Genomic DNA, 17,427 nt, shown 5'->3' with positions numbered 1-17,427 from the left:
GCCTAGTTCCGAGCTGAGGGTTTTTTCAACCTGTAACTTGTTCTTGTCAGAGACCAGCAGGGCTGAGTCGTCCGCAAACAGGTCGATGTAGAGTAGCAGTTACTGTGTGTCTATGTAATGTATGTCATATTATGTGTTATGATGAATTGAAATGGGGGACCCTGATGTAAACAAGACGAAAGTCTTTCTCTGGTCTGCATCCCTTAACAATTGTGTGTATTGAGCTGTACTGTAGTGTACCCATTCTGCAATATGTTAAATAAACTTTTCAATCAATCAATCAATCAGCGCAGCACCAGGTGCGCGTAATTACGCACTGAACTTTGATTAGACTTGATTGATTGATTGAAAACTTTATTAACAGAGTTGATAAAGTCGGTTGATTGGTCGCGTGCCAGACAGTCTCCCGGTGTCCGCAGGCAGCTCGAGCTCAGTGCTCTCTGGTGAGAATGGCACTTGTCGCGTGGCTGTTGTTGTGTCTGTCCGCCTGGACTTCTATCGTGTCTCAGCGCGCGCCGCTGGCCAGAGGAGCCACAGTGTGGGGAGGAGGAGGAGGAGGCCACGTGCAGCAGCAGCAGCAGCAGACCCTCGCGCCCTGGCAGGAAGAAGAGGTGACGCCATCGCAACATAATAATAACGAACCAGCACCCGGTCCCAGTTTCTACCTACTCCCCATGTTCAATCACGCGCCAGGGCCGTTGGTAGAACGGGACCTGTTCAGGCCGAGTCCCGGTAGTCGAACGCCCTTTCCCGCCGACGCCCTGGCGGCCGTGTTGTTCCCACCACAACAACCGCAACCACAACACCGACTCGACCAGCAGCTCCCCCCAGCCGCCAGTAGCTCTCCTCGCGGCGTGGATGTCTGGTGCGGCAACGACAAGATCTCCGCGCGCGTGGATCGCCACCAGTTCGACTTCCGGTTCGTGCCGTCCATGTTCACGTTGGGCTCGTGCGCGGCCAGCAGCGTCACCCCTCGGTTCATGTACTTCCACTATGGCTTAGCACAGTGCCATGGGTCATTCGCGGTAGGTGTGTGTGTGTGTGTGCGGTTTCACTCATGTATAACAAGATATATGTATCCCCCCCCCCCCAACCACCTCCAATGTACAGCCCCCCCCCCCAACCTCCTCCAATGTACATTTTCTTCATCAAATGTGTATATACTCTCTTTTTTAGACACTTTTTGTATCACAAACAGCACTGTATTTGTAAATCTGGTATGTCATACATGTATAGAATCAGTACTGTCTATCTGTATGTCATATGTTATGGATTGAAAATGGGGGCCCTGATGTAAACAAGACGAAAGTCGTTCTCTGGTCTGCATCCCCTGTATTGAGCTGTACTGTATTGCAGCAGGGGTGTAAAAAGTACCCAGAAATTATACTTAAATGAAAGTATGGGTACTGTCTCAAAATCTTTTTTTTAAAGGGATAGACCAGGGGTCTCAAACTCATTCCACCGTGGGCCAAGTTTTCATTTTAACTATACATTGCACCAGGTGAGTTAGTTGAAGAGGTGAGCCAATTAGTGAAATCATCATCAGCTGGTGTTTAGGCAAGGCTGGCAGAGACTCTGCCCACAATGGAATGTGTTCTGCGATAGACAATGCTGAAATGAAAGAACAGCGGACACCTTTTTGCATTAAAATTATTTAATGCACTTCTCCATTGAAGGTAAACTAACATGGACGGCATTCACATCACAGCATGAATAATATCACAATATTAAAGACTGAATACTGTAGTATACTGAATAATATGACAATATTAAAAACAGAATAATGGTGTATCCTGAATAATATCACAATATTAACCACAGCATACTGGAGTACCCTGAATAATATCACAATATTAACCACAGCATACTGGAGTACCCTGAATAATATCACAATATTAAAGACAGAATACGGAGTACCCTGAATAATATCACAATATTAACCACAGCATAATGCCGATCTGACTGTCTATTCTTCTGATAGCAGGTGTTTAATCAAAGATCCCCACTTTCTAGTGTTGCACAAGGACCAATCAGCATGGGTATGGGCAGGTTCATTTTCCATTGATGGGGATTTGATTGGCTGTTTACCTGCGGTCGCAGGATTAATAACGTTAACGTTAGTTCGGCCAAACGATTCAAATATAATAATTAAAATAGTACTTTGTAGGTCTGCATTTTAAATGTAAGGAGTAAAAAGTATGTTTTTTGTTCTCTGAAATGTAATGGAGTAAAAGTACAAAGTATACAAACCTAATAATACTGGAGTAAAGTACAAATCCCCCAAAACAGTACTTAAGTATTGTAACTCGAGTACTTTACACCCCTGTGTATTGTACCCATTCTGCAATCTGTTAATACAATTTTCAATCAATCAAAAACTATGCTGTATCATATATCCGTTACAAGCTGTATTCCTAACCACCCTCTCACACACCCTCTCTGCCTGTCTGTCTTGCAATCCTTTAGACTGTTGGTGGTGACTTGGTTTATTCCAACATACTCCGTTACACTCCTCCTCACCAAGGCCACATAATCAGAGCTCTCCCCCTCCAGCTTCCCATCCACTGCAATTATAACAGGTAGGCCCGCTGACTCTTACCATTATAACAGGTTGTAATGTAGGCCCACTGACTGTCTATCCTCCGACTGTTACCATTATAACAGGTATACAGGCCCACTGACTGTCTATCCTCCGACTGTTACCATTATAACAGGTATACAGGCCCACTAACTGTCTATCCTCCAACTGTTACCATTATAACAGGTAGGCCCACTGACTCTTACCAAGAGGAGTAGGCCCACTAACTGTCTATGCTCCAATTGTTACCATTATAATGGGTAGACCTACTGACTGTTACCATTATAACAGGTAACACTGATTGTTACCAGGTAGGCCCATGACCTATCCTCTGACTCTTGCCATTGTAACAGGTAGGCCTAGATGACCCAACAACGGGTGTTTATCTTACTATGACCTGGACCGAGGGTCGTTTCACCTTCAGCTAAATCAATTCAACATTTAACTGGAAACTTGACAATAAACTTTGTAAAGTGAATTAAAAATAATAAACATGAATAGACTATCCATATGCTAATGAATATTCCAGGTTCCACTACTCCTACAAGGTTGGCTACAGACCTCAGATCAGCCACACAACCTTCCTGAAGAGTGTTCGGAGTCGTCGCAGCTTCAGCCTCACTGTCTGTGATGGTAACACTCTCTCACACACACACACGCGGCACACAGTACACATTATTTCCTACTTTATTGCATCTTAACCCTTTCACTGCCACACGACAGAAGGTTAACCCTTTACTATCACACTGATTGATTGATTGATTGAAAAGTTTATTAACAGATTGCAGAATGGGTACAGTACAGTACAGCTCACTACCGACGGTCGCCGGTTAACCGGTTGTTGTGTGGCAGTGAAAGGGTTAACCTTCTGTGTATTGTCACAGTGAAAGGGTTAACCGTTCGGTAGTGTGGCAGTGAAAGGGTTAATCGCAGATGGCCTTGGATAGTCTCAACAGCTTATTGAAGGTTTATTCCTTTTTTAATGGCAATATGCATATTGGATACTATTTATCATAAGAATATCAAATGCCATTTAATATAACAAACACGATAGTGAGGAAAAAACACAACCCATGTATCCTGTATCCCTTCTTTCTTGTGTATGTATTCATACGTGCACATGTCTATCTGTGGATGTATGTAGGCCTGTGTTTGTGAATGTCTGTCTGTTGTGTTGTCACTTTAGACCAGTGGCAGCCATTGTCTCCAGGTCAGGGGTTCACTCTAGGGCAGCCGGTGTACTTCGTAGCCCAGGTGGGAGCTGTGTCAGCTGGGGAGAGGTTGTACCTCGACTCCTGCTATGCCTCCACCTCCTCAGACTCCAACACACTGCCTAGGGTGGATATCATCAGCAACTATGGGTGGGTTACCAAGAGACGGGTAGACACCCACCTGGTACTCCAAGCAAGTTGAAACAAACATTATTATATTACATATTATATGTATGTATGTAATATTTAGTGCTGTCAGGCGATTAAAAAAAATCTAATTAATTACAGGATTTGTAATTAATTATCTAATTAATCGCATAACTATTTTAGGCCTGATATTTTATATTCTATAATCATATTTCAAATTGCATGTGTCCGGATGGCAGAATTCAGTACTGTATCTATCTTCCCTTTATTCATTTACTTAGATTTTTCAGGTCTGGTCAATTTTAGCATGGTGTTATTCAGTCAAAAAAAGAATTGACTTGATATTCTCATTTGGTTCATTACAATTTACTCAAGCCTAGTAACAGACACAGTATTTCTGACACTGGGAATACATTCCCTGAGATCCATAGATGTCCCTAGAGTCAGATACCAAGAACATGCAAATGGCCCATTTTAAAAATAAGTTTGTAAATGTTTATTCTATGTTATTATGGAATGAATGAGAAAAAAATAATGCATTAAAATATATATATAATATATAATATATTTTTTAATTTTGAGTTAATTTTCATAATGCGATAATTTGCTGTGTAATTAATTAATTTAATTAACACGATAAACTGACAGCCCTAGTAATATTACAAACATATAAACATATTATTTGATACAGGTATGTTCTCTGTGCTGTTGGATAGACGGAGAGGGGAGCAGACAATAAGAAATATAGATTGGTTTATGAATATTGTGTGTGTGTGTGTGCCAGCTGTATGTTGGACAGCAGGAGAGAAGGCAGTCATTCCCAGTTCTGGCCAGCTGGGGGCAGTGTGGTGAAGTTCTCTCTAGAGGCGTTCTTCTTCCCTGGCGTCACACAACAGGTGGGGAAAAGTATGCCACACATGATAACCCACTCTGGCCAGGTTATTATAGTCGAGGGCCAAGTTATTATATTTTTAGGGCCGGGTTATTACAGTTGATACCCTCTTCCAGTAACCAGTGGTGGAAGAAGTACACGGTTCCTTTACTTAAGTAAACGTAGAATTACCCAGATAAACTAGTACTCTGGTAAAAGTCCTCCATTCAAATTCTACTTAAGTAAAAGTAGAGAAGTATTTGCTATTTGAATGTAGTTAAGTAACCAAAGTAAAAGTGTGCATTCTACATGGTGTTTGTGTATTCCAGCACTTGGGAGCATTCAATCCTTGATCCACTGACCTCTAAATGTTATGTTAAAGTGGTATGTGGTCCAGTTATGCTGCTCTGATTAACGGTGATGTTAAAGTGGTATGTGGTCCAGTTATGCTGCTCTGATTAAATGTTATGTTAAAGTGGTATGTGGTCCAGTTATGCTGCTCTGATACTCATGTAAAGTACAAGTAGCTCGAAAATACAGTACTTGAGTAAAAATACTTGGTTACTTTCCACCACTGCCAGTAATGTTGTTGTAACGTTCTGATCTCTACCATGTGGATATATAAATGACTACATAGATACAGACACCAAGATCAGTAACTACAGAGGACCGGAAATAAATACCTGTTCAGGCTATAGGGAGGGTTTCAGGGAAATCAAGAGGGTATTCATACTTGTGGCTGTTGGGGGAGAGACGGCAGCAAACAAGTGTTGTTTGAAAAATCATTGAATGTCACTGGAGTCGGGGCTTTAGGCATACCTTGATACTTGAATCCTTCATTTGTTGTTCACTACTCGTCACATTGTGGTTTATTGCGTGTGTCTTCAGGTGCTATACCTCCACTGCTCCATGTCGGTAGGCTCCGCCCCCACCCCCAGTGCAAAGTCCTGTAACTTCAACACTGCTGCCAGCAGGTAACCACCAATCGGCTGTTTTCAGACCACACAGGTATCTGAAGTTCAAGTTTGTTTTTATTTGTCACGTATAAGGTACATGTACATTACAGTGAAATGCTTGGTTCTGTATGAGCCCCCTGAGAATGTGCTTCATACAGTAAAAAAAAAAGTAAGTAAAACAGGAATAACACTATACAATACAATGGAAGTAAAAATGCAGACAATGAGGTACACAACTATTTTTTAAGGCAAGGTGCAAATGAGGTATGAATGTAGTGCAAATCTCTTTAATAAATATAATGTAGTGTTAAAGATGTGGATGTGTGCAATGAGTAGATGGATGGGTTGATGATGTTATATTGTTACATAGTCATTGAGCATCCTGATGGCCTGGGGGTAGAAGCTCCTTCTGAAACCTGAAAGGCTTATGTCTACTATAATGGTACGCAGTAAGGATACACACTCTAGGGGTGTAACCACTTCCATTCTGGCTGTATGTGACGACCTGACTATTAGTGGTGACGTACGTGCGACTGACCTTTCAGTTTTAGCGGGGTGAAGACACTTTAAACACTTAAAAGTCATCAGGAAGGGCACAACTCTATCAGCTGAGTAACAAGTGTTGAGTGCTAGAGTGTAAGTTAGTATATTAGGACAAGTGCATGACAGTAAGGTTAGTTAGGGTTAGATTTTTATTTATTTTTCATTTCAGATAATGGTTGAAGAAGTGCGTCTTTAGTCGACCGCGAAAGATTGGACGGGTTTCGGCTGTCCTAACTGTGGTGGGCAGTTCATTCCACCTTTGTAGGGCAAGGACTGAGAATAGGCGGCTTCTCCTTGATTACCCTCCCAGAGCTCGGATAGGAGTTGGTCTGAGACGGCCAGAAGATGCAGAGCGTTAGTGGTCTTTGAGGGTATGTAGTTAGAGACCATTGACCGGAGGTAGGCGGGAGCAGTTCCATTTGCCGCCCGGTATGTCAGGTCGAGGGCCTTTAAGCGGATTCGTGCGGAAATGGGGAGCCAGTGCAGGTCCCTAAGAAGTAGAAGTCAAACCACTCACACATTATGGACACGAAAAACAATGGGCATTTCTGAAATCCGGCAGTACCCAAACAATCGGACAGAAGCTACTAACCATAATACCCACACTCTATGCTTTGAGAACCGTACTGCTCCGTAGGTTCACCCAGGAGGTCAAGGATTGGCTCCTACTGTGCAGTAGGGAAGTTAGGTTTCTGTCCTGCCTCATGTCATGTTAAATTACATTAAATATTATTAGTGTCAACTAGGGGTGTAACGGTACACAAACCACGGTACGGTACGTACCTCGGTTTTGAAGTCAAGGTTTGGTACGGGTTCTCGGTACAGTGGGGGCAAGTTTGGCTTTCCATGTTCCACTCAGGGATGATGTAGTGTGCAGTAACTAATTGTACTTGTAGGGCTGTCAACGGATATTCTATATTGAAATGCGAAATGTTAATCCGACCCTGTGCAATGCTTGGTCCTCACTGAAGCCGACCAGTGGGAGGCATAGTCTAGCAACGTTCGAGACAGGGGAGGGGAGAATTGAAGGGAGAATTGGTGAGGCGAAATTGGGATGGGAGAAAAATAGAAAATAAGGAGAAAAGGTGAAAAAAAAATCCACTACCTGAAAGTAACCGTGCAAACTCAATAAAAGACGGTAAACATCCTGTGACTTTAAGATTACTGAAGGGGGGGGGGGGGGGGGGGGGGGGGCTGATTGGCGCAGTGGGCAAGACGCTCGCCACTAACGCAGGAGACGCTGGGTTCGAGCCCAGCTCTCGGCGTTGCTACCGGCTGGCCGGTCGCTCATACCAACACAATTGGCAGTGTTAGAGGGTGGGACAGCCGGTGGGTGGGGATTGGACGATGTGGACAGTGACTCCTACAGGTCGGTTTGGTGACGCCGGTGCGACGGAAGCAGGAAGTGACGGGGGCAGCGTGAGCCTCCCACGCGTTACTCCTCGCCATTGAGAGAACACGCTGCTGCGGTGAAAAGATGCGACAGGCTGCCTCCTTGTGTACCGGAGGGGACACGTGATGCAAGGCTTCTGTCCTCACTACAACCGACCTGTGGGAGGCATAGTCTAGCAACGTTCAAGACGGGGGAGGGAAGAATTGGATAATACGAAATTGGGATGGGAGAAAAATAGAAAAACGGGGAGAAAAAGTGGATACAAAAAAAATATTACTGAAGGGTTAACCTCCATACTGAAAAGCCTTTACTGCGGCGGGGGTTCAGACATGGAAAATGTCTGAAGAAGTTCCTAGTTCAGAAGTCATAATAGGGCTCATCATCACACATTCAAGTACTAGGTGCACAATACTAATGATGCATTATCTTCTAGACTTAAAGCCTTTTTTATTATTATTCTTTTTTTTAATAAAAGTAGTGGGCAGTATTTATTTCTTTGAGTGTCATCAAGGAGAAGCCGCCTATACTCAGTCCTTGGTGGAATGAACTACCCACCCACACTTAGGACAGCCGAAACCCGTCCAATCTTTCGCCGTCGACTAAAGACTCACTTCTTCAACCATTATCTGAAATAATAAAATGAAAAATGTATAAAAAACCTAACTAACCTTACTGTCATGCACTTGTCCTAATAAACTAACCTACACTGTAGCACTCAACACTTTCATGAACATTGTTACTCAGCTGATGGAGTTGTGCCCTTCCTGAAGACTTGTCGTACAGAACTTGTAAGTCGCTTTGGATAAAAGCGTCAACTAAATGTAAATGGATGAATGTTTCAACCTAAACAAACAACCAAACGTTAAATCACAATATCGGGGGCTGGGCTAGTATATGGGCTAAATTCAGTTTTGAAAGAACATCATTTTCAGAAAAGCGGTGCCTATAGTGGCTCTTGGCTGCACCCGCCTGCCTATATTCCTGATTGGCTGACTCTGTTATTGTTTTTTTTAGATGGGGGGAGCTGGAGGCCCCGTCCTCTGTGTGCTCCTGCTGTGACTCAGTGTGCAGAGAGACGGTGACCTGTGAGTACTCTGACAACACGGACTCGCCCCATACGCACACACAGTGACAACATGTGTGGAAACGAGAGTGCTATGATTCAAATACACACTGTGTTAAAGTACACACTCTGTGAACCCGCTGTTAAGAGGTTGTCGTGTATGTCATTCCTGTGTTTGCTGCCTGGTCGTGAATCCTGGTGCAATTGCTGGGGAAACTCCCACTTCTCCCTACCGCTAAATGCAGAACTAGTGGTCGAAGGTGTCATTGGATATCCAGGCCCAGAAGTTTAAGTTTATTATATATATTTTTTTACCCAGGGACGGTGCACATTAATCAACATACAGTTTCCACATCAATGTTAGCTAATGAGCTAGTTTTCATCTGTAGTCCCTGCCTACCATGCATGTCTTTATGGTGTGGGAGGAAACCAGAGTACCTGGAGGAAACCCACGTGAACACAGGGAGACCATGCAAACTCCACACAGAAAGGCCCCCTGCTGGGGTTCGAACCCAGGACCTTCTTGCTGTGAGGCAGCAGTGCTGACCACTGAGCCACCATGCCATCTGTGAAAGGGTGTTGGGTGGTACTTGTAGTGGTTACGTCATTACCGTTTTTCGTGTTCCACCCTCTGTCCAACGCAATGTATTTCCCCATTGCCCATTTCTAAATCGTCTCGTTTAAAACAAAGCATTAACATTTGCATGGTGACCTTTCTGTGCTTATTCATCCACAATCTATAGCTCAACATGAAAATATTCGCAATTAATCATAAAAAAATATCGCCAAATTGTATTTCAACCAAAAATGCTTAAACAATAATGTTAGTGATGGAAGGGAACTCATTTTGTGCAAAAATGGAAAGCTTTTCAATTTCCATGCGGCAGAATTGTTACAATAGCCGATAATCCACCAGTGACGTCAGACTACACCTCCCTATTGCAAAATCAGATAAAATGCTGACTATTAAATCTGATGGACTTGATTTTTAAGGAAAATCTATTTAACTGAGCCAATATACTGTCCAGAAACGGGGCCTTTACGGGCGTGGGACTCTAAATAGATTGGGTCCAAAGAGAGCGTCTGTATCATTCCATTTATTTGCCTGATGTTGACCTACACCTTAAGGGCGAGTTCACACCTACCCTGTTTGGTCGTAAACCATGGTCCCTTTAAATCAATAGTCTGTTTCGTTTGGAGAGGTGTGAACCAAGGACGCGGGAACTAGAGGTGCGACGGGTGCTCCAGCACCCCCTGCTGGCGGGGAGTGTAACTGCAAGCGGTGTCAGAAGATTTACAAAAAATAAAATAAAAATCCCAAACTTTAATTTTTTTTAGTTAGCATTTTAGTGTAAGCAGTCTAAAACATGCTTTTTTTTAATGGTTAAAATCCACTATTTAATATTTTATATTATCTGATCTGAGTCTGTCTGACTGTCTGTGACGCTGCAGCGCGCCGCACACTCACACACACACACATCGGCGACGCGCCTACGTCGACTACGTGACGTGGTTTCGGCGGGAAAAATGAGGACTTGAGTTTGAATAATAAACAGTAGTGTGTTTACTTCCTTGTGTCTCAAACGAATATCCGATTTCTTTAAAGGGGAACTATTTTACTATTTCTTTCACTATTTGGGCACTTTTACACAATTCCTGTGAGTCTATGGAACACCTCTGTAATATATATATTTTTTTTATTCATTGTTTTGTATTTCTAATCAAGTCCTCAAAAACAGCATTTTTCTACCTCAAGATCTCGAGCCGTTTTGAGCCTGGGCTCCAGGTCCAGCCACTGTGTGCAGCTCATCTTGTATCTCAACATTAACATGCAGCGGTGTCTTTCTGACATCACAAATCATCACATTTTCAAATGACTCAGTTCAGTGAGGGTGAATATTGTGAGAGGAGAATTGGAAGAATGCGCCAATATGAGAATTTTGAGACATAGATCATATTAATATAAGTTCACATAGCTAGGAAACAATGCTAAACACTCAAAAAGGCCATTTATAAGATGGTTCCCCTTTAATAATAATCAGCCCAAAGCCAAAGTCAAAAAAAGAAATACACTCGACTCTGAGTCCCTGCCGATGGAAACAGATGCCGGCAGCAGCATCCCGGAGCCTCCGGAGGAGAGAACACAGCCAGTGTCAGTGACAGCTGTCGTCTCTGTCAACAACAACTCCCTTGATGACAATGCCAATGGCGTCGGACTCGGCGAAGAGCCTTTCCAGCCCACTCAGTTTGAATTCCCTGCCAGGCGGTTTGGAAAGGAAACATTCACTCGATCATTTAACTCATTGTGGTTTAAACGCTGGACATGGCCTCACTATCTAAGCCAAAGTGATAAGGCGGTGTGCTTCTTATGTTGCTCTGCTATGGAGAAGAAGCTCGTCAGTGCAGACAGGATCAGGGGGCCTGGGACTTTTGTTAAAGTAGGGTTTAACAATTGGCGAAAGGCAGGGGAAAAATTTAGGGAGCACGAGAAGTCCCATCAACATATAGAAGCCATCAACAAACTGGCAGCATTAAAACAAACACCAATTAATGCGTTGCTCTCTCAAGCTGTTGCCAAAGATCAGAAGACTGCACAGACAGTTTTGGAGCTGGCCTTTCGGTCTGTAAAGTTCTTAGCCCGTGAGGCGCTACCGATGCGAGGCCTGGAGCACCGTGATGGCGTGTTTTGGCAGCTGATGCTGGAACGCACATATGACTTGCCTGCTGCCCGTCAATGGCTACTGAGACGAGACAATTGGATGACAGACGGAATCCAAAACTAAATTTTGGAACGGTTCGCTCACGCTGTCCAGCGTAAAATAATGTCTGAGGCTTCAAGTGCTCCATACTATGGATTAACAGCCGATGGAACAACTGACATCACAGCCAAGGAGCAGTTTTCCTGTAATTTGTATTACACCGACAAGAATCTCGCCCAGAAGAGCCAGTTTTTAGGCTTTTACAACGCGCCAGACACTACGTCTCAAACACTGTTTGCTTGCGTAAAGGATGTGTTTTTGTGTTTAAACCTCCCTCTGGAGAAGCTGCAGGGATACTGCTTTGATGGTGCCAGCAACATGTCTGGGAGGTTTTCTGGGGTGCAAGCAAAGCTCAAAGAAATTTGTCCAAACTCACTATTTGTCCACTGCTGCAACCATTCCCTCGACCTGGCTCTACAAGAGGTGGCGAGAGAAGTCCCGCTAATAGCAGACACACTCCAATTTGTGCAGAGTATAGCCAATGTCGTCAGGGAATCGACAAAGCGCAAAGCCACTCTTGAAGCATGTTTTGGGGAAGATGACATTAAGTGCAACATGCTTGGATTGTGTCCAACAAGGTTTGTTTATTTATTGTTTCACACACAAAGATAAATAAAATAAAAAGATTGTATTAAAACTGTGTAAAATGCAATAATGCAACGGTCTGTGATAGTTTTATTCTTACTTTTAACATTGCAATATCCCTACTCCTGTTTCTTTCTTAATTAATATGTATTTAATAATTATTAGTAACCTATACATAATTAAAAGAAAAAGACTGTGCCGTTTGAAATCGAATTGTGAATTGGAGCCATTTTATTAAATAAAATGGCTCAAATTCATTGAATTCAGCTCAATTCTATTTCAAACGGCAGTCTTTTTCTTTTAATTATGTATAGGTTACTAATAATTATTAAATACATATTAATTAAGAAAGAAACAGGAGTAGGGATATTGCAATGTTAAAAGTAAGAATAAAACTATCACAGACAAGAGTGATAATAATTTTATTTCATATGTGAAATATTTTTGACAGCAGTCAACAGAACATTTCTAAGTATCCTTCTATTTATTTCTAAGGTGGTGCGTCAGGGCCAACGCAATATCCAGGGTAAGCCGTGCGTATGGCCCACTTCTCCAGACACTATATACCCTCCAGGAAGACCGCAGTGTGCGCGGTGAAACGAGGACGAAGATCTCCGGGCTTCTAAAGCAAGCGAAGAAGGCGAGGACGGTGTTCGGCCTTCTGTGCTCGGAAGCTCTTTTTGGTCCATGCGAGGCTGTGGCTAAAGTTCTACAAGGGGAAAAAGCAACCGCTGCTGGAGCACTAGAGTGCGTAAAGATCTTGAAAGGGCGCTTGCATGCCCTACGCAACGAAAAGGCCGTGGAGGAAATCCTAAACAAAACAAAAATTTCAGCAGCTGCACATGACCTCAAGATGCCGGACCCTGCTGGCACTGGCAGCCGGGTAAGCAAGACACCGTCCCGATTCCGCAGCACAACAGAGGCTGAAGATGTTGTACCAACAAAAGGAGTGGCAACATGGAGGAGAGTTTTTTGAAGCTCTTGATCTTGTGCAGAGTGAAATAAAGCGCTGTTTTGACCAGAGTGGCATGGAAATGGCCTCAAGCAGGGAGGAAACATTGCTTGCTGCTGCTAAGGGGTCAGTTGTCACAGAGGAAGACCTGAGATCTCTCCAGCTGCCAGGAAATATAGATGTCTCTGGTCTTCACATGCAAATGAGGATGCTTGGAGACCTTACGAAGGATGAGGACTTTTGCACTGTTCACGAACTCTCTGTGTATATGTCCAACCTGCACATGCAAACAAGAGGACTCTTCAAAGACGTGGAAAATCTCCCATCTGTGTCTTTCCATGCCCATCTCCGTGGCCTCTTCGGAGAGATCCTTCTCGGTGCTCCGTCGCCTGAAAACCTGGCTGCGTAACACAGTTACCCAGAAGAGACTCACTCACCTGGCCTTGCTGCATATGCATCAGGAGGTTCTGGACTCACTGGAAGGAAGACTCATGAAGGAGTTTATTTCCACCAGTCCTGAACGCAAGACCACCTTCGGTGTTCTACCGTCTTTGGAATAGATAATGTGTGTTTATTCGGCCTGGCTGGCTGCGCAGTGCGCCCCACTTGGTTAATGTTTCAGCACCACGGACAGCGACTGTTGTTGTGACAGTCACACACACACACACGCACACAAAGTTCAGTTACTCTTAGTTTGTATACTATTATTACATGTTTGAAATAAATATTTCAAATAAAGAAATTAATATTTTCGGATGGTTGCGTGTCTGTTTGTTAACTTCATTCTGTCACAAAAATGTGTAAATTGTCACTAGCGCGCTGACTGTTGGAAGCCTATATTCATTAATATAATATACATCATTAATCTGTTTAATCTATACTCTGCATTGGTTATACGATCCTGTGCGGTATGCGAAACGAAATTCCATAGTTGTTGACGCTTGCGGGCGGCTTGCGTCTAAATCGACTAAATCGTCTTCTGATTTGAGAAAAACTGCTGCATTTCGTGTGTGAACTGTCCACATGTTGGTGTTCAAGTTTGTCTGTTGTATTGTAAAATATTGATCTTTCAAATGAATGGAAAATCACGAATGATGCGCTTCGCTCATGCCTTTAATATGACGTTATTATTATTATTTATCCGACTCCAACCGCACCCCCAAGTATAAATTACTTCCCGCGTGCCTGGTGTGAACACAAACCAAACTATTGTGAGGACCAAACAACCGAACCATGGTCCTCTTGAAAAGTTGGGACTCGGTCCGTTTCAAAGTGGAGCATGGTGCGTTTTGCTGTTGGTGTGAACGTAATCGAACTATAGTACCTAATCTAGGAAGCAAAGTAGCCTACAGTGCATTGCAGTGTGCACTCCGTAGTCAGACTCGCGCTGCGGGCGTAATGACAGTCTCTCCTCTCTAGACTTGCGCCGCACGCGTAATGACAGTATCTCTCAACTCAACTACAACAGTCTCTCTCAACTCAACTACAACAGTATCTCTCTCTCGCTCTCAACTCGACTACAAAATTAGGTTAGCTCAAAAAAGGGCAGTGTGAACGCAAACCAAAATCAAACAATGTATTATTCTCACATTTGGTCCACCAGAAAGTCCTGACTATCCGTGGACTTTCAGGTGTGAACACGGCCTAAGTGTGACATACTGTACACACAGTGACCTGGCTGTGCACAACTGTCTTCACCTGAACTACCGACTTGTCTTCTGACGGGGAGTCATTGAACTCATGAATCCCAGAGCAGCCCCATTTGGCAGGAGGACTCCTGTGGGGATGGGACCCTCTATTCAGGGAAGGCCAGCCACCAGTGTAGGTTAGATGGTGGTGTAATGTGATGTCGAACCTCAAAGGCCAGAACTCTCGCATCATAAGTCCAGTTACGTTGACAATGAGTGCGACAGCGGCTCTGCAGGTAGATCAGTCATCTGGTAATCCGAAGGTTCGAAGTGTCCTTGAGCAAGACGCTTAACCCCTAACTGCTCCCGATGAGCAGGTTGGCACCTTGCATGGTCTCCTCCGCCGTCGGTGTGTGAGTGAATGGGTAAAATGTGAGGAACAAATTGTAAAGCACTTTGGATAAAAGCGCTATATAAATGCAGCCATTTACACGCAACTCTGTACACACATCCAGGTGACTTTAGTGGATGCCTAAGGGCTCATTCAGATCTAATCAGACAAGCTCGCCGCTGGGTGGTGCATTGGTGTGGATGGGCCATTTCTGTGACATCATGCTGGTCACCGCAGCGCGGGAGGGCTTGAATTCTACTTTCCCGCAGAACGCCGCTACGTTTTCTTACAGTAATAGCTGCCGGAGCCCAATGCAACTACCCCCCATTTCAAAATAAGGGTAGACTTGAATTTTCCCCTGCATTGTTTGAGTAGATCTGAATGAGCCCGAAGAGCGTCATCATTTCCGAAGCCACCTGCAGGCCACTAATCTAATAGAATAATTTTATTATTCATATTTCTTCTTCTTGCTAAAATCCTCTAACCTTTTCTTTGGTGGCACTGGGAATATAGGCGGCTACTAACAAATGATAGAGGCTACAGCACACATGTGAAACCTGATATAGTTATTTAACTCTACTTGTTCTCTCTCTCTCTCTCGTCGGTCTGTCTGTCAGGGCCATCCTCCGTTTCTGAAGCCGTCAGGAGTCTCATCAGTTCTCAGGGATGGAGCGTCAAGGACCGGGAGAGAGTGAGCGAGACGGAGAAAAAGGATGAACGCAAAACGACGAGGACGAGAATGCTTTCTTTCCAGCCAGAGGAAGCGAGAGACGAGGACAGTGAAGAGGGGAAGGAGGGGGAAGAGGAGGTGGTCAAGTTTAAAGGTCTGAAGGCTCTGCTGCAGTCAGTCGGCCCCGAGGAGGACGTCGAGGCGGGCGTGGCCGCTTCAGAGCAGAAGATGAGGTACAAGACCAGAGGAGGAGGTGCAGTGACCCAGGAGAGGGAGGAGGAGGAGGAGGAGGCTAGGATGGGAGGAGCAGGGAGTAAGGAGGAGGAGGAGGAGGAGGAGGAGGGTGGTAAAGGGGAGATGACCAGCCAGCAAACGGGAGCAGCAGGAGTGACTGCTAACCATTCAGAGGAGAGCAACGAGCGCACTAAGCGGGGGGAGATGATGGGGAGTGAGGAGACCGACACCAATGGCTCTACCACTGGTCCAGACGGTGGTACCAGTGACGGCACTACCAGTAAAGATGGTTCTACTACCAGTAAAGATGGTTCTGTCACCGGTAAAGATGGCTCGGTCACTGGTAATGATGATTCTGTCACTGGTAATGATGATTCTGTCACTGGTAAAAATGGCTCGGTCACTGGTAATGATGATTCTGTCACTGGTAATGATGATTCTGTCACTGGTAAAGATGGCTCTGTCACCAGAGGTTTTAACGCCACCAAATATGGCTTTGATACCAGTAATTCTACCAGTAAAGATGACTTTATTATGACTAACATTACAACTTCTAGGCCTGACACTGTTGTTAGAGTTGGTTCTGTTCTGGACTCTGAGGTATGGATGTATCAGACTACCAGTGGACCAGGAATACTACCAGATACTGGTGCTAGTTCTGGTATTGTCACCGGTAGATTTAAAACGATTGGTTCTGGTACCAGTAGAGTTGAAGCGGGTAGTTCAGGTTCTGATGAGTTAGAGTGGGCCAGCTGGGTAGAACTTGACCAGACTAGTAGACTAGGGAAACCCAGAGAACCAGTCATGGCACCAGTGTCGCTGGGTGGTTTTGGTACCAGTAAAACTCCAGCTAGTGTCGGTGGAAAACTGGGTCATTCAGGTGCTATTGGATCAGAACAGACTAAGTTGGATCAACGGAGCCCCAGCCACTCTGCTGTGGTCATAGTTACCAGTGAGGTCTCTGGGACTCACCCGACTGATGGAAGGGAGCTGGTGGGGTTAGTGTCGGAGTGGGGGGGGCAGGAAGTAGGGTTCAGGGTGGAGCAGCCCGCCAAAGTGGAGGAGGGGTGGAGAGATGAGGGGAAGATGGATGGATGGAAGAGCGTAGAGGGCGGGAGGAACAAAATGGGAGCCGTGAGGTTATCGGAACAGGAAGTGGAGACCATGGGAAAGGAAGTGAGTATTGAGATGGAGGAAGAGGGGAGAAGGGACAGAATGACGGGGCTGGGAGGAGGGGAGATGAGTGAGATGGACAGAGTTTCGGGGGGGGGGGAGGAGGAGAGGAGAGGTGTGGTGTCGGGGCTGGAGGAGGAGCGGGTGTTTGGGACGTGGTGGGGAGGTCGGAGGAGGACTGAGGTGGAGCGTCTGCATGAGGAGGTGAGGAGGTTCCTCCTGGGTAGTCGGGAGCCTCAAGAATGGAGACGAGACCTGAAGCTGGAACACTAG

The 17,427-nt window shown here is 44.7% G+C and overlaps 1 protein-coding gene across 1 annotated transcript; it reads left to right on the top strand.

The window, feature by feature from the left end:
* Positions 1–449: 449 nt before the first annotated feature.
* On the top strand, positions 450–17,427 carry LOC311226455 (uncharacterized protein; the record flags this gene model as incomplete). The annotated part of the gene is made up of 9 exons (XM_084311881.1): positions 450–1,025; positions 2,467–2,579; positions 3,108–3,211; positions 3,765–3,939; positions 4,721–4,832; positions 5,696–5,781; positions 8,714–8,784; positions 15,695–16,000; positions 16,862–17,427. The coding sequence occupies 9 exons, from the start codon at positions 450–452 to the stop codon at positions 17,425–17,427; spliced, it is 2,109 nt and encodes a 702-aa protein (XP_084168007.1).

Source organism: Notolepis coatsorum (assembly GCF_963971535.1).
Source record: "Notolepis coatsorum genome assembly, chromosome: 4".
NCBI lineage: Eukaryota > Metazoa > Chordata > Actinopteri > Aulopiformes > Paralepididae > Notolepis > Notolepis coatsorum.
The sequence above is the reverse complement of the archived record's forward strand: the minus strand, read 5'-3'. Positions and strand labels throughout refer to the sequence as shown.